Below are 27012 nucleotides of genomic sequence, written 5' to 3'. Positions count from 1 at the left end.
TTGAAGATAAGTCCTTTGAATTATTTTTTTAAACCTTCATTTGTCTGAATTATCAATGCATGCATTTCCCACCAATAATTCTCCATGTCAGATGAGGACAGTCAGAACCGCAAATGATATAGAAATGAGACACTTAAGACAATCTGTTCCTGGAGTTTGGGTCCACACCTAACAAATTCCAAAAGTTCTTCAGACCTCAGCAAGTCAAAATACACTACGGAAATCGTTTGTGACAGGAACTCTTGGGCCAAGCTTTAAGTAATCAGTATCTGGTTAGGACAGGAATCACCCAGTATCCTGTGGAGGAAAACAGCTGACATGAGGGCCATTTCAGCTTTCCCTCTTATAATCATGCTTTCTAATGTACTGCCAATTTGCTCCTGGGCTGCCCTCGATAAGGCCTGTAGCATTACGGGAATCCAGGGTTCACGAATGCAAACTTCTCAAGGCTCCCACCCCCATCTTTTCCTGCAGATCATTTCTACAGTGAAATTGCGCTTTATCACAGAAATCCCTTTTATTTATTTATTGGTTTTTTTTGCAGTACGCGGGCATCTCACTGTTGTGGCCTCTCCCGTTGCGGAGTACAGGCTCCGGACTCGCAGGCTCAGCGGCCATGGCTCACGGGCCCAGCCGCTCCGCGGCATGTGGGATCTTCCTGGACCGGGGCACGAACCTGTGTCCCCTGCATCGGCAGGCGGACTCTCAACCACTGCGCCACCAGGGAAGCCCCAGAAATCCCTTTTAAATGCAAATCCTAATGAATCTTATAAGACTCCCTGATTAAACTGCATCATTGTTTTGTTGGAGGTGGGTGGGGGGAAAGAAGGTAACACTTCCTTTCTTTTTTAAACTGAAAACTGCAAAGGCAGAAACACCCAAATTCTATTGCTTCCATATAACATAAACCTTTATCATCGCTAACAAAGAAGAAATAAAACCCCTTCTGATTAATACCAAACCAGAATCTTCTAAAGGCCATGAACATCGTAGCTGGGTAACCCTGTTGGGTACATTTGCTGTCTGAACAAATACAGGGACTGCCTTCTAAGGGTGATAAGGTACCCCTGGGAGGGAAGGCTTCTCAGACTCCCTGTGAGTTTTAGGATCGTTACGTGGTCCTCTCCTTCTTTGATTTGGCTTTAAATCTTAAAATGGCAACATATATTGTAAATCAACTATACTTCAATAAAATAAAAATGTGAAAAAAGGCAACATATTCCTCAAGCAGGATTTTTGAGGACAGAGAAACGATCTGCTTAAAGGTCCTTTGAACAAAAGCAAGAGCTCAACCTGCTATTGGCCCTGAATTTTCTTCTGTTTGTGGCACACAGGTGCCACCTAGGGGTGGAAAGCGGCACCACCGGCTCTTCTCCAAGTGGGATGGGTTTATGACCGCTAGAAGGAACAAATTATTTCGTTTTAGAATGTTTCTATTTCTCCACTGACAAAATTGAACACAGCCCAATCATGAATACAGAAAAGGCAAAACCAGAAGAATTACAGGATGCCCTGGGCATCAGGAGAGGCAGGAAACAGGGACGAGTGTGAGCTTTGGTGGTACACAGACATGGGCTCAATCCCATCTCTGCAGCTTGTGGGCTCTATGACGTTTATTGTGTCTGTGTCTCACTTAAAATTGAGACTATAAAATCTGCCTCTCTGAGATGGTTATCAGGAGCAAATGATACTACATAGTTGAAATGCATCTTGTACAGTTCCTGACACATAGCAGCTGCTCAACAAATCTTAGGTATTGGCAGAGCCATATCCAGGTTTTTCTCGTTTCTGGGACATTTTTCATATTGGTGTTGACACTAGATCATAATAGTTTATCCTATATTTAAATATGCCCAATAAATGATCTCACTGCCCCCCACCCACGTATCTTTGCCCCAGCAACTTTTTCTATCTGGGTTCAGATTAAAGTGCAGGTTGGGTTCTTCACTGTATAGGGTTTACCTATACAGAAAGCCACGCCAGAACAGTAATGCTTTCTATTCTAAGCAAGCCAAGAGAAGTTTAGGTACTTAAAACACATGTTTTATGTAAACAAGATCATCCAGAAAAATACACTTGCCATAAGTTCCTGAAAGAAGTGCGTTTGCAGATATTTATCTATTGTTATCTCTATTGCTTGGATGCCCCACAAAAGCTCTTATTCACACTAGTGCCAAACGTCCTAAAGCTCTCAGCTTAGTAGGTTAGAAATGATGCTAAAGAACCAAAGGAACAGTTTTGATTACGATCAAAGTCAGTCCACATTGCACACAGGTATATTGCACACATTGCTATACCTGGACAGTCCACTGCTGTCCAGGTATAGACACTCCTCTATCCTGGCCTAACGTCTGATGAGGGGTACCCACCACTACTGTGGACAGCCACCTGCCTTGGGCACACTCCTTTCCACTGCTGATGGGGATGCAGGTGGAGAAAAGAGCAGGTGCACAGCAGATTGCTCCTGTTCAAATAGACTGTCATGCATATCAAAAGGGAACTGATATGAGCGCAAGAGGAGAGAATTGTAAGTGCTTTTCAAATGCATTTTAGGTTTGCTACAGGATTCTATTTGGGGTCACCACCAGATTTCTTATAGGGCCTTGGCAAATGCTTAAAAATACTTACTTAATGTCTTGAGTTTTCCTTCTACTTGGTTATTGGTAAAACCGGGATTATAGCTCTGCAAAATGGGTAGGATTCAAAACATTGCAAAATGCTGCTAGCCCTTCATCTTTATTTCACAGCCCTAGCCTCTCTATGGAAGATATTTTAGTGAAAAAGTACAACAAGTGGATCAAAATTGCCCCTACTAGTGCATTAAGGAAACAAATCTTTGGGAGGGCAGTTGGATGATATTGAATTTGCAGGGTTAGCAAGGGCAGTGAACTCTCAACGAGCATGCTTACCAATTCTGTGGTGTCTCTGTGGCCTGAGTCAACCTCAATTTTAAATGTATCCAATTTTTGGTGTGGAAAATATTAGGAAAGAACAAACTAACGGAGTTTGTTCTCAAAATACAGGAGACATGGATGTATTTCTACCCTTTGGGAAACTTGCCCTGGTTATGGACCCACCACGGACACTTCCTCTCCCACCCACTTCTTTCCTGCTTCGTTACCACCACAACCCAGGGTACTTTTAGGTCTTGCGCCTAGGACTTGCAAACGCCTCGGGTGGATAAGAATGCTTTTCCTGTATAAGAACACAAGACATTTTAGGAACAGGAAAAGCCTATCCGGTCCAACATACCTGCCCTTTTTAGGTTTATCTTAATCTCACCTTCCTGCATTGTTACCTTCCTTCATCTTCCTACACAGAAAAAAAAAAAAAGCATTTCTTGTCCATTTCTCATGATCTTTACTATCATTAGACCTGATAACATCAGACATCCATTTTAGTATCACTGTCTTTAAACTAATGATTTCTAAAAAACACTTTGCAAAGCAAGTAGACAGTGGATAATTTTTCTTTCATAGAGTCATAAACCGTGAGTTTGAAAGAGGAGGCTGCATAGCAGCTTGGCTTCGAGGGATGGGAAGGTCATCTGGCTTGATTTTATGCTTAGCTTTTAATTTTGAGTTCTGTTACTTGTCATGTTCTGGGTACCAACATTTGCTTTCAGTGTGTTTAGTGATAAGGGGTATGTTTATGCAGAACAGGACTTACTATGGAGAAAATATGCAGGTGGCTAAAGTTAATCACAAACAGCAGAGACCTGTTAAAAAGCTTACCATTCTCTGAGCCCTTCCTTGTCCCTGTTCCACATTTCATCTCTGGAATTTACAATAGGGTGAGGTAAGCCACTGACCATCATAAAAAAGGTGAAATATTTATTCAACAGATGTTTCATTACTTGAGAAAATTCACATTTTCAATTAAAAAGCCAAAAGATGGGCTTTCCACGCAAGCCCTTATAAGGGATCCTTGGCAGCATTTATTTTTAGTGCATACAAGTTTTCTGCACTGAATCTTTACTTTTTAACTGTGCAGGTCAACAAATCACTGAGAAGACACCAAAACTGTCTGCCAGATGTTGACCACTGATTAATTTGTCTTAAGGTCAGCCAAAAGGGAAGAAAATATGATGGGTGGAGCGTGAACAGCCAGCACAATCAACATCTGACCAACCAGGGTTTCCTGTCACCTTGGGAAAAAAATTGATTGGCACTGGTTTCCTGTGTACAAGTTAAAAACCAGTAGCAACTGCAGTAACAAGAATAAACTACAGATAAGAGACTTGGAAATTAAATCAAGTCATATCACCAAAACTTCAGCTTGAAACTGAGCAGAAAAGTCCTAAGATGACTTTTAAGGGCACTTTTTCCTTTGAAGTTATTTTATATTTAAAGTATATTGACTTCTAGTTTTGCCATTTCTGGCAGTCTGAAATCATTAAAAAGGACACAAGAATTATAACTTATGTTAGGGGTCATATATTTTGCCCAAGACTCAATATTTCCCATCATCCAAAAGATTACATTTTACTAGTGCACTGGAGTGAATTTTTGTTTCAGGTTTTACTCTATCCTGAATGATAGCTTTCAGGGAGCAGAGGAAATCTTTTCTACAAGGACAGTCCAAGTGTACAAGCAGATTAAATATTATGAGTATTATTTGTAATCTAACCGTTCAAAATCTGGAATTATGGAAGGCAAAACAGAACCAAAATAGAACCAAAGCGTCAACAACATTCACCGTTTTAGGTTTTTTCTTATCCCCCTTGCTCCTGTTGCCATCAGCATTAAACAGCATTCTTATTACAGTCATACGTGTTTGGTCCAGCACAGTTTTATTTGCCATCAGTGTGGATTCTGAAATTTTATTTCTTATTTCTTTATTCATTCATTCACAAATACTTATTAAGCACAAATACTCCATATATCTAAATACACGGAGGCACATCTATAAGCTGAGGATATGACAAATTAAGCAGCATGGTTCATTTGCCTTTTATTTTTTAAGAAACTGCAGTCAGAGACTCCAAAATGTTAGACAAGCATACAAAGGGATAGGGGCAAATTGCTGAGGACTAATGAAATAGGGGAGCAAAAATGTTTGCAAAATATATTATCTTTGAAAGACAGTTTAAGTTGAAAATTGTAAGAAATGGCCATTTTAGTGATTTTTTTGGTAGTTAGTTCATATCTTCTTATTCTATTTTTCTAATTTCAGAATCACTCTCAAAATTCATTCATTCATTATATAAATATACACATATAAATTATAAAATACTCCTCATACTGTATTTTAGAATTCATGCTTCTTCTGCTATTACTACTAGGGTTGTGGTTAAGAGTGGATTATGGAACCAGACTCGCTGGGGTTCAATTTCAGGTTCTGCCCTTTAAGACTGTGTGATCTTGGGCAGTTTACTTCACTGGAATGTACGTCAGTTTTCTCATCTGTAAAACGACGATACAACTAATACACTTACTTCATTAGATTATTGTGAAAATTAATTGAGATAACATACGTGAAACACTTAGAAGAGTACTTGGTACATAATAAATGCTATGTAACTCTTACCTGGCATTTTTAATATTATTACTGCTACTACACTTCTATTGCTGTTGCTTCTGTTGCCAAGACTTTTTTCAACACAGCTGTTACAATTACCACAGCTTTCTCTGCAGTTATGGCGATTGTGGCTATGGACTCTCTTGTTATTGCTATTGCTGGCTTACCTTTGGTAGCTAACACTGCTGCTGCTACTGTTAGAACTATTGTTGCTGCTTTTTCTTGCTCCTGATGCTACCATTGCTGTCATGGTTATCAGCAATTACGAGAGGTGTGGTGTGTGTGTGTGTATGTGTATGTGTGTCTATGTAATTCTAGAGGGACATACACAAAATGTTAATGGTGGTTACCTCTGGTGGTGGGACTGACCGTGAAGTAATTTCTATGTTTTTGTTTTGGCTTAAATATGCTTTCAACATTTCTGCAGGGTAAGAACATATTATTTGTATAGTTCATTAAAAATCAAAAAAAATTAATAAGGGCTAGAGATACACCAAGGCCTCATATTTACCAATATTTTATACTGTCTTATGGTCAATACTACCTTTCTGAGAAAGGAAGGGTGTCGAGGGTACTCTTCCCAGTGCACAGATGGCATCTTATATATCCTCCTATTATAACGTCAGCACGAAGAGACAGGGCTGGGAGACACGATTTATCTGCCATCTAACTACGCACTAAGATCACATAAGACGTTTAGTCACTGACTTATTTTGTTATTTTTATCTCATGTCAAACCTTTCCTCATTTATCTTTATGTTTAAGAAGAGATATTTTTGATAAGAGAAGAGATCTTTTGTATATTTTAGCCTAACTGTTCCCAGGAGAATGCCCTTGGGTTGGCCCATAGCTCAGTTCTGAACAATTAACCTGACATTATCCAGAAAACAATCCCCTCAAGTTCTACTAAGAATAAATAAAGCACAATAGAGTAAAATTATCCACTAAATCTAGGAAAAGCAGCCATACTTTAGTCAGGAAATCTAAATCTTTTCTTTTCAATGAATTACGTTCTTATGCTTCTGTCACTAAACCTTTAGTGGAAAAAATTCAGATTCCCCAGGTATTGATTTTGGAGCTGAACACTGGGGAAAAATGTACCAATAGCCAACTTGGGTGAGTTTGTATACACTGACAATTGTCCTTGCTGTACAGTACGAACAGTTTTGGTAGACAGAGAAAATGGAGGAAAAGAATGGAAAAGCATTCAGAACAAGGTGATTTTTGTTTAGAATAATGACAAAGGAACACAATCTATTTACTATTTCCCTTACCAACTGTCCCGAAACTTTAAACGTCAAAGGGTTAAACATGTGGCTCTGAGACAGATGAGCTGAATGATGACTTTATTTCTTGACTATTTGTCAAGTTCTAGGATGAATGGATTCACACTTCAGGACTCTAGCAAAACTCTGATGGAAGGCAAACTCAGTAAGTTTGTCTCTCTTTGCTAATGGAGGGCCTTTCTCGGGCCTAAGCCTGAATAGGAAAATCGTAGTTAAATAGTATTGCTTCTTAGGTAGACTCCCATCAGAGATTGATCATTATGACGGGTGATGTTTTCAACATAACTTTTAGACATTGTCCAGGGGACCCAAGGTGAAACGCAGTAAAGAATGATGCCTCTCCCCCTCCCCTCCCCCCATCCTCCTCCTTCTTTTTTTAAGACTGCTTAATCTTTTTGTTTATATTTTAGTCAATTTAATTCAGGAATATTTCATCAAAAATCCAATTCAATGCGACAAATATCTATCATGTGCCTATTGTAAGCAAGACATTCTAAGGCAAAAATCAGGCTTCAAATTTGGGTAGAAGTTTAATGCCCTAGAAATGTATGTACAACAGTTGACAGCTTGGGGTCTGGAGCCAGACCACCTGTATTCTTCCCATGGTTCTCATGACCAGCTAGGTGCTTTGAGCAAGTGACAAAACCTTTTGGGGCCATGGTTCCTGCTGTGAAACAGGGATAATAATAGTAGGATTTGTTCTGTATTTGAATTATACATGTAAAGCATTTGGAACAGTGTCTGGAATGTAGGAAGTGCTCGATAAAATGTTAACTGTTATTACTATTATCATCATGGGATAGCTTGCATTTAAAAAGTAGGGTTCCTTCCTATTTATTTCCATTTCCTCCTTTCTATTTTTTTTCCCCAAAATTTTGGTATATATAGGGGAGAAGGTGGGGAAGAGATGGGGGTGGGGTGGGATCAGTTTTTGGTAGAAAGAATACGTATGTTAAAATTCCTACTAGTGTTAAAGATGTCACATATTATTGCTGTATATTTGATCATACATGGCTGGCTTCTGACTGCAATACAGTGGAAGAAGGAAACTTGAAATTGTCTCACAAATTTTTAAGGGTCCCATTGCTGGACGAGACTGAGTTCTGGGTCCTAGTCCTCATTTTTCCTCTCTCAAAAGATTAGAACACTCTGACACTCATTTTTGTTTGTTTGTTTTTTGTGGTACGCAGGCCTCTCACTGCTGTGGCCTCTCCCGTTGCGGAGCACAGGCTCCGGACGCGCAGGCTCAGCGGCCATGGCTCATGGGCCCAGCCGCTCTGCGGCATGTGGGATCTTTCCGGACCGGGGTACGAACCTGTGTCCCCTGCATTGGCAGGTGGACTCTCAACCACTGCGCCACGAGGGAAGCCGTCTGACACTTATTGATACAAAAGTCCTCCGGGACAGAGATTTTTGCTGAACATTAAAAAACGGAATTACTTTTGAGAAAAGGTGATTGAAGACTTTAATTATAATGATAAGGTAAAATACCAACATTAGAATGGATTATAAGGATAAAAGAACAGAATAATTAACTTTTAAGCATAAATGATATATAACATATTAAAGTTAATCCGTAAAGAATTATAAAAGAAAACTTCAAAAAAGAACTTCTAAGAGAAATTATCAGACACCTTTTTTTACTGCAATCAGGTTTCCATGTGGCCAATGAAAAATGTATCTGAGAGTAAGCAACAGCTTTTCTAGGAATTATTTTTGGATTTATATTCATTGTAAACAGCCCTAGAAAAGTCTAAAGATGTCTCAGATACACTGAGGGGAATGATAGGTGAGTAGAACATAGTCTAGCTACTTCACTGCACCAATAAAGAGGAACCAGACCCGAAGAGTCATAGAAAAGTTCTTCCAAACAGAGCAACTGGCATGAACACAAAAGTGCCAAGGTGTGAGAAAGACACATGTACCAGAACATAACGTGACCTGTGTTCACCCTCAGGTCTCTGACTCCACCTGAAGAGGTTTATCCCTATCTGAGGAAACAATTATATTGGTGGTCTTCAAACTCTTTTCAAAACTTGGGGCTCTAGGTTAAGAAAGAAAAGAAGACCTTTCCTGCAAAGCCAATATGCAGAACAAGTGTATGCAGAGCTGGGCTCACTGGGGAGCCTAAGGAGGGCCCAGGGCCCTCCAGCCCACCTCTCCACTAAGGCGCTATGGGACATAGTTGAAAACCACTGATTTAGGTCAAAATGTGGAATAACCTATAGCTAGCCACGAATCCAGCCACGATTCAATGAAGAACCCAATTCTGACAGATGGTTCCCATAGGATTTACAGCTCTTTGTGAACAAGTCATTTAACCTCGTCTCAGTTCTTTCATTAGTCAAACACTAAGGAGGGCATGTTCCGGCACCCACATCTTGTGATCCGAATAATTTTAGTAATAAATTCAGCTCCAGGAGCCCAGTGTTAAGTGAGCAGGTAAGAGCTATTGGGGGAGTGTGGGGCGAAAGTGAACCTGGGTTTAGACAATCATTGGGAAAGTTTCCAGGTTTGCAATTGATGAGATTTCAACTTCAGAGCTCTGCTTCCAATAAGGTGTGTGACCACTCTTTCCATGACAGAAGCTCTGCCACCAGCTGCATAATTACAGGAACATCCCCGGGATTTGGACCAGGACTGCTAAGATCATGGTTCTCAAACGTGAGTGATTTAAATATGTAAATATATAGTAATTTAAGTATATTTGAGTATACACAGGCACTTAAATACATGTATGTAAATGTGCACATATTTGAATATATGCATTTAAATGTATATATTTTAAAATATATATGTATGTGTTTATATTGATGTATATCTATCATGTATATATCTATATCTATATCCATATCTGTTTCCTCAACTCTGCTCCAGAGCTATTGAGGTAAAGATTTGAGTTTGTTTTGACTCTAGAATATTTTCTATCTAGAAATTCTATCTAGATAGAAAAAAAAAATTTTTTTTTCTATTTAGAATATTTAGAAATTTTACAAATATCTCTAGGGGAGGATGATATAAAATCAAGTTTGGGAACCCCTGCTCTAAGGTTCTTCTCAACTCTAAAATGTTGTATTTTTGAATTTTCAAGAAGCCCCTAGAGCTCTACTATACCACCACCTACTTCCAGACTGTCACCATGCCCACCACGACCACTGCCACCAACAGCAAGTGGGAATGAGGGAGGGGATTCAGTGTTTATTAAGGTCTAATGTGCCCCAGGCACCTTGATAGACAATATGAATACAAATGATGTAAGACATTATCCTTATCCCACGGAGCCTACGGTTTCATTTACTGAATTACACAGTTTAGTATTTTGAAGAATAATGTCTGGGGTCAAATAATCATGTTTAAGCCATGTTTTAATTATTTTACTTATTAATATTTTTAGGCTCTTGGCAATCTAATGCCGTTTGATTTTGTGCATACCCTCCCACCTCGGGGCTGGATGACACGTAACAAACGTATTTCAGCGAGACTCCTGACACCATATTCAAGATTTCATGAGACACCCTCCCCACCCTTGATTTCACTGGTATCACTGCAGAGGATGTACAGCCGAGCTTGGGAATTTCTGTCACACACAAGAGGAGCAGATTTTCACTTTCAGGGTATATTGTTGTTTCCGTGCTCCCCCTACAGGTCATATATGGAAGGATATTTAAATTAGAAATCTTTGGGTCACCACTTCTTAAAAAAGTATTTGCTGAGCATGTCCATCACGGCTCTCAAGGATTCAACATTTAATGCAGGAACCAAGTGCTCTAATAATATCTCTGTGCACATGCTTCCAAAATATCTACCAACCAAGCTCTTGGACTCAATCTGCCCAAATAACAAAATACATAAATTCTCCCCCAACATCTAGTATATGCATAATACTTTATTCCTTACATTCTTTGATTCTCACCCATTCAACTGGAAGGCAATTCACTCTACTCTGAACTGCTCCAGTACCTAAGCCCTTCCCTTATACAGATTTTGGCTAAAATAGGATTTTTTCCGATATATTTAACACTCCATGAATTATGAGGATGGAGTGGGCAATAGAACACTTTTAAAGTTGAGATAATACACTGTAAAGGCTGGTTTAAAAAGTGAAATAAAACAGAGCAATGATGGCAAATCAAGCCTTTATCACCAAGGTCAAGATTATAAGGATCATCTGGAACAAGAAGGTGGCTGGAAGAGTCTTCCCTCTGCAAAATGTTCATGATTGTTTTTTTTAAAAAAAGAAGGTGGACGTTTTAAAATGCCTAATAGGAAAGTAAAGGCAGGGATAAGGAGAGTCACCCATACAAAGCTCTACATAATGTTCAAAGATGAAGAAATCTTGCCTCTTCTGGAGAAACTTGAAATCTTGTTATCTGAGACCTCTGTCTAGATTTCTAAACCATTATTTTACAAATGTGGAACCATTCAGCTGCATGATGCTTCTTGCTCAAATGTCTTGATGCACATTTGTGCTGTAATAACAGGTTCAGGATAGACCCTCTTTAATTTTACAAGACTCTTCATTAACCAGGAGCAGACAGGCCCAAAAAACTTTTAAAAATTCACTGGTCACATTAAGTGGTTGGAGAAAGTAAGCACCCAGGAATGAAACAGGAAGTGAGCAGCTTCCCCTGCCCTGGGGCTTTCTAGAACTAAATGGACATTTCAGAGCTGAAACAGATGACTGAGGCTAACGTTGGATCATTTAACCAATATTTAAAGAACCCCAACTATATGTGTGGAACAAGGAAGTCAGAAAACAGATGAATGAGCTCTTAAGAGATTCAACGTGTGTGTGCGTGTGCGTGTGCGTGTGCGTGTGTGTGTGTGTGTGTGTGTGTGTGTAGGTATTTGTAGGGTCAGGAAAGGGAATTTAAGAATAGTACAGATCTGGAAAAGCTGCTTTGAGCAACGAGAAAGAGAGCTGATTGGAAAAAGACAGACTGTAAAAAGGATGCAGTGTTGAGTGTCCATCAGAGACTAATGTGGCCAAGGATACACATTGGAGGTCTATTCCTTCAGGCTACATAGCAGGTCTTTGCTATGCTTCTAACGTATTCACTCTCATAGATCCTTTAGCACTCAATCACTTCTACTCACATTATTGCTTAAGGTGGGTTTAAAAATTCCACTTTGTTTCTCAGAATCCTTAGATAGACTAAGGATTCTCTCAGGAGAAGAACAGTCGCCTGGATAGAGATTTAGGAAAAAGATGCTAACTTAAAATTAATTACTTTTTAAACCAGCCTTTAAAGTGTTTATCTCAACTTTAAAGGAGCCAAAATTCAACAGCAAATAAAACATAACAAGAGTAAAACTAATCAATCAGGAGACCATACTCAGAGCAGGAGAACGAAGGTTTTTAAGCTCCCCTTAGTGGCCTGTGGTGCAGCGTGCTATCGACGACAGGCAACAGGAGCAGCTCAGGGACCCTCGTGGTGGCTCGTGAGGCCAGGCAGCACCAGAGACTTCTCTCTGTAGGGCAGTGGAGTGATGATGGGGATCATCTGCTCTTTCTTTTCTTTTTTTTTTTTAAAGCATTTCTTTCCATAAAATGAACCTAATTTTAAGAACTTGTTCCTTTTTTCATATTGAGACTTAACAAATATCTATGGAACATGTACTATGTGTCAGGCATTGTGCTATAGACACCTCCTTGTGGGGAAATCAGATTCAAGAGGGAAAAGGTGGGAAATGAGAAGTGAGGCAGGCAGGCTTGGGAAAGGGAAGAATTATTGAAGCTTGTATTTAAACCTCTGACTTAGGAAAAAAATTGACTCCTAAATAAAATGATTCATATATTATAAGACATACTAGGCAATAATAATTTCATTTGACACACTGTCCTTAAAATTACTTGTGGATTTAATGAGACATGAAAGTGATTGGAAGCTAAGCAATTTTAGAAAGCACATCATATTTGAAAACGTTCACACCAATTTGTTATTTCTCAAGTTACAGCTCTTTCATCACTACGCTGAGACCTTTTCCTCTAGTATCTGCCAAAAGAGATCATGCTTCATCTGCCAGAGAGGACATTAAAGTCATTATGGATTGTTTTTTATTTTTTACAAAAACTAGAGCCAGCTTCCTTTTCCCTGTATGAGACTAGCTAATAACAGCGTCAACATGCGGTTCTCCACTAGAGGGCACTATTTCCACATAGTACTACAATTAGATGGGCTTCAACTGGAGCGGCTTCAGAACATGAAAACAGAGCCCTGACCTATGTTTAAATTACACCCAGATAATCATGACGCATTGCTCAATGGAGACGACATTTTAATGTTTGTAATACACTTACAGGTGAAAACCAAACAAACCCATCAGTTGAAAAATAATTTTGCTAAAGTCATCTGCCATGGGTGATCTGTGATTTTTCAGTGTTTTGCTACAGAGTCATGTATCAACAGCTGGGAAAATCTGATGAGAACAGAGTGGAGCATCATTTCATAAGAAAATAATGTTCAAGCAGTTCATTAAATGCAAAGAGTGGGACCCTGAGCTGTAGCTTCATGACACGTTTCAAATAACTCCAAAATCGAACGTCTCTGCCTACAAGGTAAAAATCTTCTGACACAGTAACTGAGATTCAGAGCTGGTCTTTCCCCAAATAGGAAGCCAATACTCTGGGAATTGTCTGTGCCTGCCCTGATTAAAATGCTTCTACAGAAACGGCTATTCTACCTAATCCAGTCAACCTGTACATCAAGATCTGGAACATGGTCCCCTAGCAGAGACTTGAATTCTGACTTTAGAGAAAGACAAATATCATATGATATCGCTTATATGTGGCATCTAAAACAAAATGATACAAATGAACTTATTTACAGAACAGAAACAGACTCACAGACTTAGAGAAAAAACTTATGGTTACAGTGGGGGAAGGATGGTGGGGAGGGAGAGATTGGGAGTTTGAGATTGACATGTACACACTACTATATATAAAATAGATAACACAGGGAACCCCGCTCAATATTCTGTAATAACCTAAATGGGAACAGAATTTGAAAAAGAATAGATACATGTATATGTATAACTGAATCACTTTGCTATACACCTAACACAACAGTGTTAATCAACTATACTCCAATATAAAATAAAAATTTTTTAAAAAGCAGTGCATTTAGAAATCTCCACAGTGAAACTCTAATTTGATCACGGGAAGAGGAATTGGTGAACACGAACCTCAAACAATTATACCGCACAATCTCTTCTTTAGGGTGAGGACAAGAACTCTGTAGAAATGCTACCATCACGCAGCCAGGGGAAGCATATAACTCTCTCTAAAAATAGGTCATACGTTACAGAATGGCTCTAAGAGTTCCCAAAAGGTAACTGGAGTTTGCCCCTCATAGTGTGAGTGGACATGGAGACCACCTAGGAAAGCTGGAAGCCAGTGTCAGGATCAGGTTGCAAGTTCATGGATGTTGAAGGATGGGGGGCGATGGTGTGCTGAGAAGCCCTTTCTGCTTGAATCTCAGGACAAGGCAGCCTGTGTGATGGGTGGTCTGGTGGAAGATATAGTAGTAAGAGGACCCAATGGGGCTTCTGTTACTCTGCCAGGGGCCACGAGTGAGAAATGAAGGAAGGTGGAGAGAGGAAAGGAGCTATTACAGTGATTGCTATTAGAGCTGCTTCCAGGTCCGCACTCTTGGGGCTTACTCACAAAGGCTCAAACATTTCAGTCTGCTTGGAGTGAAGCTAGGTCTGTGCTTGCCAATAAGTAATGACCAATTTTTACCTTTTTAGGCAGAACTTTGCTACATTTAACTCCTTAAAAATACATCTTGATTTCTGCTCTACTCTCCCTGGGTTGTATCCACTGTCATTTCTTTCATTTACCACTATTACCTTTTGTCTCATTTGCCATAAATTTTTAGGCAGATTTAAAACCTTTTGCCTCCATTTTTTCAATCCCAGTGTTTTTTTTTAAATAATAAAAGAACCATTTAAAGTTTTTTTCTAACCCTTCAGAACTCCAATCCACCTTTATAAAAATGGAATTGTGTCTATCCTACACATAAAAAAGAAAACAGCTTGAGGTACACCATTAATGCAGGGCTGGAGTATGTTTCCAATGCCTCCCCAAATCTGGACATCCCCATAAAAATATTTTATAAAGATATGATTATAAAATAAGAGAAGCTTAAAATGTTATCATCTGTATCATCTAGGAGGAGGTAGGACAGAGTGGGTATGTGCAGATTTCGGAGTCAGGCTGTCCACATTTGAATCGTCAACTCCATCTTTATTTCTTTGTGACACTGTGCAGGATATTCAATCTCTCTAGGTCTCTGTTAGCTCACCTGCAAGAAGGACATAAAAATAGTACCTGCCTCAAGGGGTGTTGTGAAGAGTGGATGAGATAATATGTTAGCCTGGTGGTTGGCATGTGGTAGATGAGCAGTCAATACGTTAGCTTTTATTATGCGTTCTCTCTTCCCACGCATGGGCAGCAGCTTGCTGGAGGAGCATGGACACGTGCCCTCCCTCGTCCCCTGTCCACTACACACACACAGCGACATGGGCTCAGTTATTATCCGGGCTGTTTGAACAATAGAGAGACCTCCCTGCCACAATCCTTGAGAACAGTTTTCAACTTGAGTTTTCTGGGTTATTGCCTCATGTCTTTCTCTCCGCTTTCTTTACTATATCCATGTTTGCCGCCATCTTGGTCCTTTGTGTTGGAGTGGCACCTGGTCTCTAGAACAGGAGCAACCAAGTGCAAGAAAAAACTGAGACCAACAGTGAGCTTCTAGACTGGCCATGAAATGTTTAACTGCCTTGAGTATTTTAAAACTACCTCATAAAACTGAATTCTAGGGGAATTCCCTGGTGGTCCAGTGGTTAGGACTCCATGCTTTCACTGCCGAGGGCCCGGGTTCAATCCCTGTTCGGGGAACTAAGCTCCCACAAGACGCACAGCACAGCCAATACATACATATATACTTAAATAATAAAACTGAATTCTACTTGATTTAGAATCTGAGTGGTGGTGGTGGGATGAATTGGGAGATTGTGACTGACATATATACATTAATATGTACAAAATAGATAACTAATAAGAACCTGCTGTATAAAAAAATCAATAAAATTAAATTTAAAAATTAAAAAAAAAATCTGAAAAACATTCTGAAAGCCAAACGTGAAATTTGCTGAGAGGAATAACAGCATGACACAACATAATGTGCCTACTTACTAAACATATTGATTTGTAATGTATTTTTCACTTATTTTCCATAAAAGATGGGAATGTGCTCCCGCCCCCCAACAATATAGGGCTAGTTAGGACTAGTTAGGACTAGTACAGCCTCTGGAGCCAGACTGCTTGGGTTCAAAGTCTATTTGTCAGCCTCACACCCCCGGTAATTTACTATTCCGTTATTTCAGCAATAACGTAAACTCTCTGAGCATTAGTTTCCTCACTGTAAGGAGGGGATAATAAGTCCCTTGTGAGGATTAAATGCGATAAGGCACGTAAAGGGTCACTACATCTTACTGAGTTGTTACTTTTAGTGATGTTACTTGGCGTTCAGTAGGATTGACTTCTAAATGGTTGTTTGCTACGTTATGATCCCCATACTGTCAGGCTGAGAAAACAAGCTGTGGTTGATAGACTGTGTTGCATGGTGTGGGTCATAGGTTTCGCTAGAACGAACGGTGTTTGTCTGAAGGAGGCTCTGTTGCATGTGCATAACAGCCTGGAAAGATCAAGGAAACCTAGAATATAAACTTAGCTCTGTTATAACTAGTGTCGTAACCTGTGGTAAGTGTAGTAAAGCTGTTGGTGTCCACCTAGATCACCTTTACCGGCCGGTTCCCCTCCACTGTGGCTGGGAGTATTGGCCATGGATGGCACACAGCTGCCACTTCTCTGGAGAAATCACCCTTGGCCAATGAGAGTGGCCTAGTCCAGAGGTGCCTGGGAAGTTATGCCTCCACCATCCCCAGGTGGCCTGACGTCAATGGCTCACTGACATGGGGTACAGATGCCCCACCCACTGGCCACAAGGTGGAACAACTCATGCTTCATCTCTCCCTGTGTGATCAGCCTGAGGCCAGATGTCAGTAGAAATCACCTCTTTGCTTGGCTTCGTCTCCTCTCTTTTGCTTCCCTTACTTTCCTTTAGGCTTCTCCTGGAACCTTCCTCTCCAATCACTTGGGACAAGAATCCTCGTCCCAGGCTACTTTTGGGGAACCTCACCTAACACCTAAAAGAGGAGATTCTGGGTCTCAGTTTCACATGACAGAAAATGAGGGCGTTGAATCCATTTTTCACCAATGGGTCCATTTCGTGAATACAGATTTTAATTTCCCGAGTATTTTGTATGCTTTGTGCCCTCATATGCAGTTGTGTGCATTCTACACTCTTTCCCGTACTGATATATCCAAAGGGAGATCAGTTGAGGAACAGTTAAGTATATATCGCCTAAGTTAAAATTTTTGAGCACTGAAATGTTTTTCTGCTAGGGAGAGCAGGGGACAGAGGTCAGGACATTGCCCCTTGCCTGGAGGAAATTACAGTAAACAGAGGCTTTGAGCTTAGGTTGCTTCCGCCACTGCAGACATCTTTCTGGCTGCGACAGAAATCCCCCAGGCTCCGCCAGGTTGAAACCCCTAAGAAAACCTTTCAACTCACATACCTGGGTGCTGTATCATCACTTGCACAGTATTTATGGACACCAAAACAAGGCATGTTATGGTACAGTGTAAAGAAAAGTTAGAGAATGATTGCTCATTGGGTATCAGCAACCCTTGGGGGCCCGGGGAGGCCTTGGTTATGATAGGAAGAAAGCCTCCATTTATGCCATATTCCTACTGGCACACTCACTGATTTCTGAGGCAAATTTAAGTCAGGAGTGAAACTGCCTTGTTATAAGGAGGCCACCCCTCCTTTCTGGACGGTTCTCTAATTGTCTTTGCTTGCTTTTTACCTCCAATAAAAAATCAGATGAGAAAAATGAGGAAATAATGTGAATCTACCTGTTGATTTCCTTTCCATAAAATTGGCTATTAGTCATACAGTAGCCTAAAGGGGAAATCTGCAGAAACTCGTATGTACAAGTTCTCCGTCTTCCTGTGGAAGAAAATGTGTCATTCTAGGGTCTGAATGTGATCTCTTGTTTACTGGGCATTTGGAAGCTGGCAAAAGCCAGCTATAAAAGTACAGTTCCCTTGAGAGTGACAAGTGAGGAGTTTGAGGAGGACAGGAATGGGACAAAAGAACAAGGAACAGGAGCTAACTGTGGCCTCCTGCTATGCCAGCCATGTGACATTTGTTGTGTGGCTTAACTGTCACAAGAACTGTGCAGGGCATGTGCTATTCTTCTCCTCACAGATGAACAAACAAGTTCCAAGTTATACATGTAGTAGGTGTGGAGCAGTCCTCTGAATGTGTTTCCCAAATTCATGGACTCACTATGGGAAATAAATTCATCTGTTAGATGAGAATAGATTTAATTTGGTATTAATAGTTATTAAATAACATTAAATGGCCCAATTTATAAACAGGATGAGAAAACCTGTAAGTCAATTGACAGTTAAAAAATATTTATTATGTCAAATGGCAGGTTCAACTGTATCAATTCAGTTTAAAAAACGTTTCCCGGGGCTTCCCTGGTGGCGCAGTGGTTGAGATTCCGCCTGCCGATGCAGGGGACGTGGGTTCGTGCCCCGGTCCGGGAGGATCCCGCGTGCCGCGGAGCGGCTGGGCCCGTGAGCCATGGCCGCTGAGCCTGCGCGTCCGGAGCCTGTGCTCCGCAACGGGAGAGGTCGCAGCAGTGAGAGGCCCGCGGACCGCAAAAAAAAAAAAAAAAAAAAAAAGTTTCCCTGTTCCTGAGTTCAGATATATAACTGACCGAGTATAGGCTTCTGGAATGGAATCAGAGAATAAAAAACGAAAAGAGTACTAGATTTACGTTCCTTTTCCTTCTCAGAGGCACAATACCATTTTATATTGCTTGTTAATTCTATGGTACCCTTTGAAAAAAGGTGGAACAGATATTATCATACCTATTTTGTAGATTAGGAAAGCTATACCAAAAGGACTTAATTAACCTGCTGAGTCACTTATTTAGTAAATGTCAAGTAACATTAGCACAGAGACTCAGCACTGTAGTTTATCATTAGGCTATTTGTTTTTATGGAATTTAAAAAAATAAATATATGAGATCCTCAGATGTAAAGGAGCATTAATGAATTAACTAACTCCATAATATTTTTCAAGTGTTTACAATGTATCAGGCTTACAGGAACCATGGAACACACAAGAATATCTTGAGCCTGTACCTGTCCTTAAGATTCTCACAAGCTGGTGAAGGGACAGGACATTCCATCAGAAACCAGTTTCAGTCCCTTTCTAAATTATTCTTTAATTAAGATCACTGCTAGAGGAGTGGCACATGTGAAAATTCAGAGGTGTTAAAAATCACCATGGGCTTCGGTAGGTGTCATGGACAAAGGTAGAAGGTATGTTTCGTGTTGGGATTTGGAGACTAGAGAGAGATATAAGAAGGCTGAAGAGGAACTAGGTGAACAAAGGTGTACATGTGGACAGGGACATGACACACTGAGAACAGACCGGAGGGTTTATTTGGGGGCAGAGTGGCAAACAGATTTGGAGAGAATGATCAGAGCCAGATGGTACAGGACCTCTGAGGCTCAGCAAGGTATTCTGTGCCTTATCCTATAGGCAAAGGGGAGCTATTGAGGATTTTTACACAGCAACAGAACATAATGCAAGTATTCCTATAGCGAGATAAATCTGAAGAGTGTATAGTATGAATTGAGGGAGAGAAAAGAATTAGGTCAGACAGAAAAGATGAAATAAAGTAATACATGTGAAATATCTAACACCATTAGTCCTGATGTCATTTTTATAATCATAAGACATAATAATTCAAATATAAAGCTAATGAGAGCTGGGTCCAGGGTGATGGTTACAAAGAGAGGAATTGATAATGAGAAAATCCAAGTAGCAAGAATCAGTATGACCTGGTGACTAGTTGGCAATAGGGAGAAATGAGGGGACTGCTCTGTCCCTCACCTTATAATTCTTTAATCTTCAGAACTTTCAGGGTATATCCTTTGTACTCAGTTAAGCATATGCAATAAGTCTCTATATTTTCTCTTATTTAATTTTAATTTAAAATTATGTTTTATTATCAATTATGTCAGAGTAATACATTCTCTCCATCAGGGATGACAGATTTATATGGCATGACCCAAAAGATTTTTGGGGACAAATGACTCATAATACAGCCTTTATGGTCTCATGGTGATTTTAATGAAGCCAGACTTTCATGCAATAAACAGAGGATTATTATTTCACTCCGGGATCAGGAGATGGAAGGCTGTAAAACACAAGGCTATTTTCAAAGCGCCATTAGAACATATAAACATAAATTAAGTTTTAAGGCTTAAAACTCTCAGGAAAGTTTTCTTACTATATGGAACACTGTATGTCTCTCATCTTTTATCACTCTTAAAACTCATCACTATGCCATCTTAGCAAGGGAATTATGGTAGAAAAGCAGGGTGAAAATAGGGATGGTGGAATAAGCAAAGTGTTTCCCTACAACTACTGGCCATTAACCTGAGAATTATTCACTATGACACTCATTCATTCATTTAAGCATTTATTTCCAGGAGCTCTTGCTTTTTAGGAATTATGTTCTACATGAAAGAGACAAAGAGACAATTCAATCATATATGTGCCCTAAAGAAGCTTAGAGTTTACAGGGTAAGACAGATTAGTAAATGAAAATTTTACCTATACCTAAGAAGTTTATAAATACTGTATGCATACAAGGCTATGGGACTCGGGTAGAGAGGAATGGAGGAGACAGAGCTGAATCCATGTTGGTAGGTGGGCTACAGGAAGAAGGGAAGGAGGTAATGGCTTCCAAGAGAAAGTGATGCTTGAATTACCCTCTCCATATTCCTTGCCCATTGATCACTTCTACTGCTCACCCCAGGACCGCTTCTCTCCTTTCTGGGTAATCCAACCACAGTCTCTTCTTCTCTTACTACCTTTTACATGGTTGATTCCTAAAGGAGTACCTCCAGCTCAATCTACCTGTTTGATAAAACTCTGAAGTTAAGGGGAGAAAGGAGTGTGTGTGTGTGCCTAAAGGTAACCACCCAAGAACCAGAAAAGTAATGTCTTGGAGGCCAGAGAAAGAGAGTTTCAAAGAGGAAGTAAGCATTAGGGTTGGATGTGAAAAGAAACGAAACGTGTGCTTTGACTTTGGTGGTTAGACCATTGATATACTTGGCAAGCATATGTGAGAGAAACAGTGGATGCAGGACTTGAAGAAGACCGACGAGGCACCAAATAAACTGCTCATTTAAGACACATCTCAACAAGGAAGGGAAGACAAGACCACAGGAGGAATTGGATTAAGGGAGTTTCTTTGATACCAGAGAGAACCATTTTCATGCTGAGGGTATAGCATTAGCAAAAAGGTTGCAGTTGAACATAGAGGAAGAAATTTGATGGAGTAGTCATCAGGGTTGGGAGGAAAGGACATGGAGCCCTTGTGGAAAGAAGAGCTTTTTCCTGCTCTGAGGTAGGAAGGAAGTGGGAGGTGATGGGCGGGGATGACCAGGGCGTAGGGAATCCACCTAACACTGATCACACACTTACTCTCTACAGTCTCCCATATGGACCAAAAGATGAGCAAGACACCATCCCTGTGCTCTCCTTTCTCAAACATTCACTTCATTTAAATGAATTAATGGATACTTAACCTTATGTTCCTTGTAATTCAAACATGCCCAGCAGTAGCCTATGAAGGGCAGGATGCTGGGAATAGGTACTCCCCGAAGGACTGAACCACTGACTTTGCTCAGAATTGGTGGTGCATGATGATGATAAAAATTAGTCTGACTTTCAGTCAGTTTTATGATCATCTTTAAATCATCTGTAGAAAGTGACCCTCTTATCACTTTCATCTGAGCAGATCTTTTCTGCCACCCTGCCCTTGCTACACCACCAATACTCAGATGCCTGCTTCAAGGTTTCTCTTTGAAGCAAACATAAAGGCATGAAACTAATTTAGGTAACAAGAGTAAAAGAGCCTGAAGGAAGTGAAGAAGTCAAGTTTAACCCCTTCACATTACAGAAGAAGAAAAACGAGGCCCAGATAGGTGAGTGATTCATCTGAAGCCACTCAATCCAAAAATGGCAGAGCTGGGTCTGGAGTACAGTTCTCCTGACTCCTAGTTGGCCTTAGGGAGAAAGTCCATCTTGTCTACCTTTCCAGACTGCAGCTGAGACAGCAATTTGGTGGCATCCAAGTAAGAGAATGGTCCATGTAGACTCATGGATTCATAAGGAAACCAAAAAGTCTTTTGGGGAAGGAGGTAGGAAGGATGACTTGATTGTTCTCCATTTCCCTTCCATTATGGAGTCAAAGTGTTCTCCTTTTATAGAACTTTGGAGATCACTGCAACAAATCCCTTTCTTTTCACTTCATTCATTATTCTTTGACAATACTTTCAAAGAAATTTGAATTACCCACTTGGTCTTTTGCAGTTCTTAAAGCCCCAAACTATATTTTCTGAAATGATATATGGGGTGTGTGTGTTTGTGTGTGTACGTGCATGTGATGGAAAATATAATAAAAATTTGTATACATGATCTAAAAACCTAAGGCAACAACAAGGACAGTGATAGAAAATGGAGATCCAGGAAAATAAGTGGAGAATGAACCTGGGAGAGTACCCTGAGAAGCTCTTAGTTCCCCACTACCCTGATGTGCAATGTTGGATATAATACCAATCATATTTTAAATATAAACATGAAGCTTCTTATTTTAAGACATACCATGGGAAAGCTTTGCTTAATATTTTGGGGAAGCAAAGAATTAGCCCCTCATTTAAACATTTTGCATATTCTAGTTTTCCTATTTAAATTTGCTTTAAATGAGAATGTATCAGTGTAAGTACATCACAAAGGCAGGTAAGGCAACAAAGATAATGTCATGAAGCTTGAGATATTTACTGTTTGTTTTGCTCAAAGGAAGCAGAGGGAAAACTTTATAAAAATTAATTTGTGGTATATACTCCTTCTACCTTACTACAAAGAATGTGGTCTTTGGTGGGAAAGACTCTAAGTTTATTTCCAGTCTTTCTATCTACCAGAGTTTTGATGACGATTAAACAAGATTAAATGGTTATAGAAGTTGTCCTGTAGTTGATGAAGACTTGGCTTGGGTCTATACCAGCTTATGAAAATCAGATGTGACTAAAAGATTATTGATAACAGAGCAAGACTCTTTTAGGGGACAAGAAAGACTACTTCCTCCTGGTGTTTATTTGGTTAAGGTTAGGGTTCTACCCAAAATGCCAATCATCTCTAGTTCTATCTTTTTCAGTTGGTGAATACTCTACAAAAAAAAAAAAAAAAGTGAGGAGGGACCTTCAAGATGGCAGAGGAGTAGGACATGGAGATCACCTTCCTCCCTACAAATACAACAAAAATACATCTACATGTGGAACAACTCCTACAGAACACCTACTGAATGCTGGCAGAAGACCTCAGACCTCCCAAAAGGCAAGAAACTCCCCACGTACCTGGGTAGGGCAAAAGAAAAAAGAAAACACAGAGACTAAAGAATAGGGACGGGACCTGCACCAGTGGGAGGGAGCTGTGAAGGAGGAAAGGTTTCCACACACTAGGAAGGCCCTTCACTGGTGGAGATGGGGGATGGCGGAGGCGGAAAGCTTTGGAGCCATGGAGGAGAGTGCAGCAACAGGGGTGCAGAGGGCAAAGAGGAGAGATTCCCGCACGGAGGATCGGTGCCAACCAGCACTCACCAGACTGAGAAGCTTGTATGCTCACCCGCCGGGAGGAGTTGGGACTGGGAGCTGAGGCTCGGGTTTTGGAGGTCAGATCCCAGGGAGAGACCTGGGGTTGGCTGTGTGAACACAGCCTGAAGGGGGCTAGTGCACCATGGCTAGCCGGGAGGGAGTCCAGGAAAAAGTCTGGAACTGCCTAAGAGGCAAGGGACCATTGTTTCTGGGTGTGTGAGGAGAGGGGATTCAGAGCACCGCCTAAACGAGCTCCAGAGACGGACATGAGCTGTGGCTATCAGCGCAGACACCAGAGACTAGCATGAGACGTTAAGGCTGCTACTGCAGCCACCAAGAAGCCTGTGTGCAAGCACAGGTCACTATCCACACCTCCCCTCCCAGAAGCCTGTGCATCCCACCACTGCCAGGGTCCCGTGATCCAGGGACAACTTTCCCAGGAGAACACACAGTGCACCTCAGGCTGTTGCAACATCACGTCAGCCTCTGCTGCCACAGGCTTGTTCTGCATTCCGTACACCTCCTTCTCCCCAGCTTGAGTGAGCCAGAGTCCCTGAATCAGCGATACTTTAACCCCGTCCTGTCTTGGTGAAGAACAGACGCCCTCAGGCAACCCACGTACAGAGGTGGGGCCAAATCCAAAGCTGAATGCCAGGAGCTGTGCGAACAAAGACGAGAGAGGGAAATTTCTCCCAGCAGCCTCAGAAGCAGTGGATTAAATCTCCACAATAAACTTGATGTACCCTGCATCTGTGGAATACCTGAATAGACAATGAATTATCCCAAAATGGAGGCAGTGGACTTTGGGAGCAACTGTAGACTTGGGGTTTGTTTTCTGCATCTAATTTGTTTCTGGTTTTATGTTTGTTTTAGTTTAGTATTTAGAGCTTATTATCATTGGTAGATTTGTTTATTGATTTGGTTGCTCTCTTCCTTTTTTTAAAAACAAAATATATTTTTTCTTTTTTCTCTTTTTGTGAGTGTGTATGTTTATGCTTCTTTGTGACTTTGTCTGTATAGCTTTGCTTTTACCTTTTGTCCTAGGGTTGTGTCTGCCCGTTTTGTTGTTGTTTTTTTAGTATAACTTTTAGCACTTTATCATTGGTGGATTTGTTTTTTGGTTTGGTTGCTCTCTTCTTTCTTTCTCTTTTTTTTATTATTTTTAACAATTAAAAAATTTTTTTGATTTTAATAACTTTCTTTTCTTTCTTTCCTTCCTCCCTTCCTCCCTCCCTCCCTCCCCCCCCCCTTTCTCTCTTTGTTTCTCTCTCTCCCTTTTCTTCTGAGCTGAGTGGCTGACAGGGTCTTGGTTCTCTGGCCGGGTGTCAGGTCTGAGCCTCTGAGGTGGGAGAGCCGAGTTCCGGACATTGGTCCGCCAGAGACCTCCCGGCCCCACGTAATATCAAACAGCAAAAGTTCTCCCAGATATCTCTGTAACAACACTAAGACCCAGCTCCACTGAACAACCAGCAAGCTCCAATGCTGGACACCCCGTGCCAAACAACTAGCAAGACAGAAACACAACCCCACCCATTAGCAGAGAGGATGCCTAAAATCAAAATAAGGTCACAGACACCCCAAAACACACCACCGGATGCAGTCCTGCCCACCAGAAAGACAAGATCCAGCCTCATCCACTAGAACACAGGCACCAGTCCCCTCCACCAGGAAGCCTACACAACCCACTGAACCAACCTTACCCACTAAGGGCAGACACCAAAAACAACGGGAACTAAAAAAGGTCTGAAGAACGTAAGAGCAGTAGAGGAATAAAGACACAGATGTAGAGAATGGCCTTGAGGACACCGGGAGGGGGAAGGGTAAGCTGGGACGAAGTGAGAGAGTGGCATGGACATATATACACTACCAAATGCAAAATAGATAGCTAGTGGGAAGCAGCCGCATGGCACAGGGAGATCAGGTTGGTGCTTCGTGTCCACCTAGCGGGGTGGGATAGGGAGGATGGGAGGGAGATGCAAGAGGGAGCAGATATGGGGATATATGTATACGTATAGCTGATTCACTTTGTTATACAGCAGAAAATAACACACCATTATAAAGCAATTATACTCCAATAAAGATGTTTAAAAAAAAAAACAACAACATGTAGGGGGATCCCGTAAAAGCTCTTACCTCTCCTGAAGTCCTATGGGCTTCATTTTGAAAGGAGAAGGGCAGACAGAGGTGGTGGCTTTGATCTCAGGAGTGTATTGGCCTTGAGGGTCCACGACCACATTCAGTACCTTTGGAACCTGCTCAGGTTGGACCATACTGTTGGCTGTCTTGGCCTCAGACTGTGCTGGCTGTAATGCAATGGGTGATAGGTGGATCTCCTGATTTTTCTCTTTATCTTGTCTCAGGGAAAGCTGAAATTTTTCTTTTAATCTGTAAAGAATCTATAGAAGGAGATATAAAGGGTTCCTGTCACATTTTTTCATGTTCAACAACAAAGTATGATCTCCTCCATCCCAACCTAGAAGACAAACCAAAATAAGGTTTGATGATAATACAAGTAAGGAAAGCTTTCTGGGATGATTTCTCAGTTTTATGGTATTGAGGATTTTCCTCAAAGAGATATGCTATTTGTTTCTAGTTATGGAGGGCAAACATATTAAATATATACATACATGATCTACTCCTCAAATATAATTCAAAAGCAAATATGGCTAATTTTATAAAAGTGTCAGATGTCAGTTTGATCACATGTAAGCTCTTACTCAAAGTGACTGAAATGGAAAACTTATAAAAGGAATAGCCATGAAATGGGGGTTTGTGACATGTATAGAAACAGAGATTTGTATCCAGTACAACAAATACTTGAAAAAAATTAAATTTAGGATATGTGTCAAAGAATAATTTGGGCAACCAGCATTTCCTTTCTTACCCCTTGCTCCTTTAAATTTTTAATGCATGTAGAAAAACCGCAAAAGTATCATGTTCCTTCATTCTCAGAGCTCTTTCTGGAATGGTTAATTCAATCCAGAAAACTTTTAAACTTTTAAAAGAATTAGACTGACTTTGCTGGGACACTTCAGTGGACCAAGTTTGTCCTTCCTGTCCTCAGTCTTCCCTTTTTATCAGCCTTCCCCCCCACACACCTTTCTCTCCTTTCTTTTAAAAATACTTATTAACTGTTATATTTTTAATTTATTTTATTTTTTCAGTTTTATTAAGATATAATTGACATGTAACATTGTACACGTTTAAGATGTACCGTGTAATGATTTCATATTTTTTCTCTTTTCTTGATAATAACTCCTTTACTCCAGTTCCTACAGAGAGTAGATGTCCTTGTGTTTCTTCAAGTCTGTTCTCAGGGAGGTGATTTGATAAGTTATTCACATGAAGTGGTGACTCAACCTGTAATCTGCAATTACAGCACTGATGACA

At 40.6% G+C, this 27012-nt stretch overlaps 1 protein-coding gene across 4 annotated transcripts in view; it reads right to left on the bottom strand.

The window, feature by feature from the left end:
* Nucleotides 1-27012, bottom strand: part of PTPRR (protein tyrosine phosphatase receptor type R) — a 255564-nt gene that overhangs the window by 70575 nt on the left and 157977 nt on the right. For all 4 annotated transcript variants that reach the window (XR_009543374.1, XM_060165339.1, XM_060165340.1 and 1 more), the window contains one exon: nt 25756-26018. Coding sequence is in view for 3 of the 4 variants with exons in the window: in XM_060165339.1 (XP_060021322.1) it covers nt 25756-26018 (263 nt within the window). In the remaining variant the exon portion in view is untranslated. The remainder of the gene's footprint in view (nt 1-25755; nt 26019-27012) is intronic.

Source organism: Lagenorhynchus albirostris, chromosome 11 (assembly GCF_949774975.1).
Source record: "Lagenorhynchus albirostris chromosome 11, mLagAlb1.1, whole genome shotgun sequence".
NCBI classification, from domain to species: domain Eukaryota; kingdom Metazoa; phylum Chordata; class Mammalia; order Artiodactyla; family Delphinidae; genus Lagenorhynchus; species Lagenorhynchus albirostris.
The sequence above is the reverse complement of the archived record's forward strand: the minus strand, read 5'-3'. Positions and strand labels throughout refer to the sequence as shown.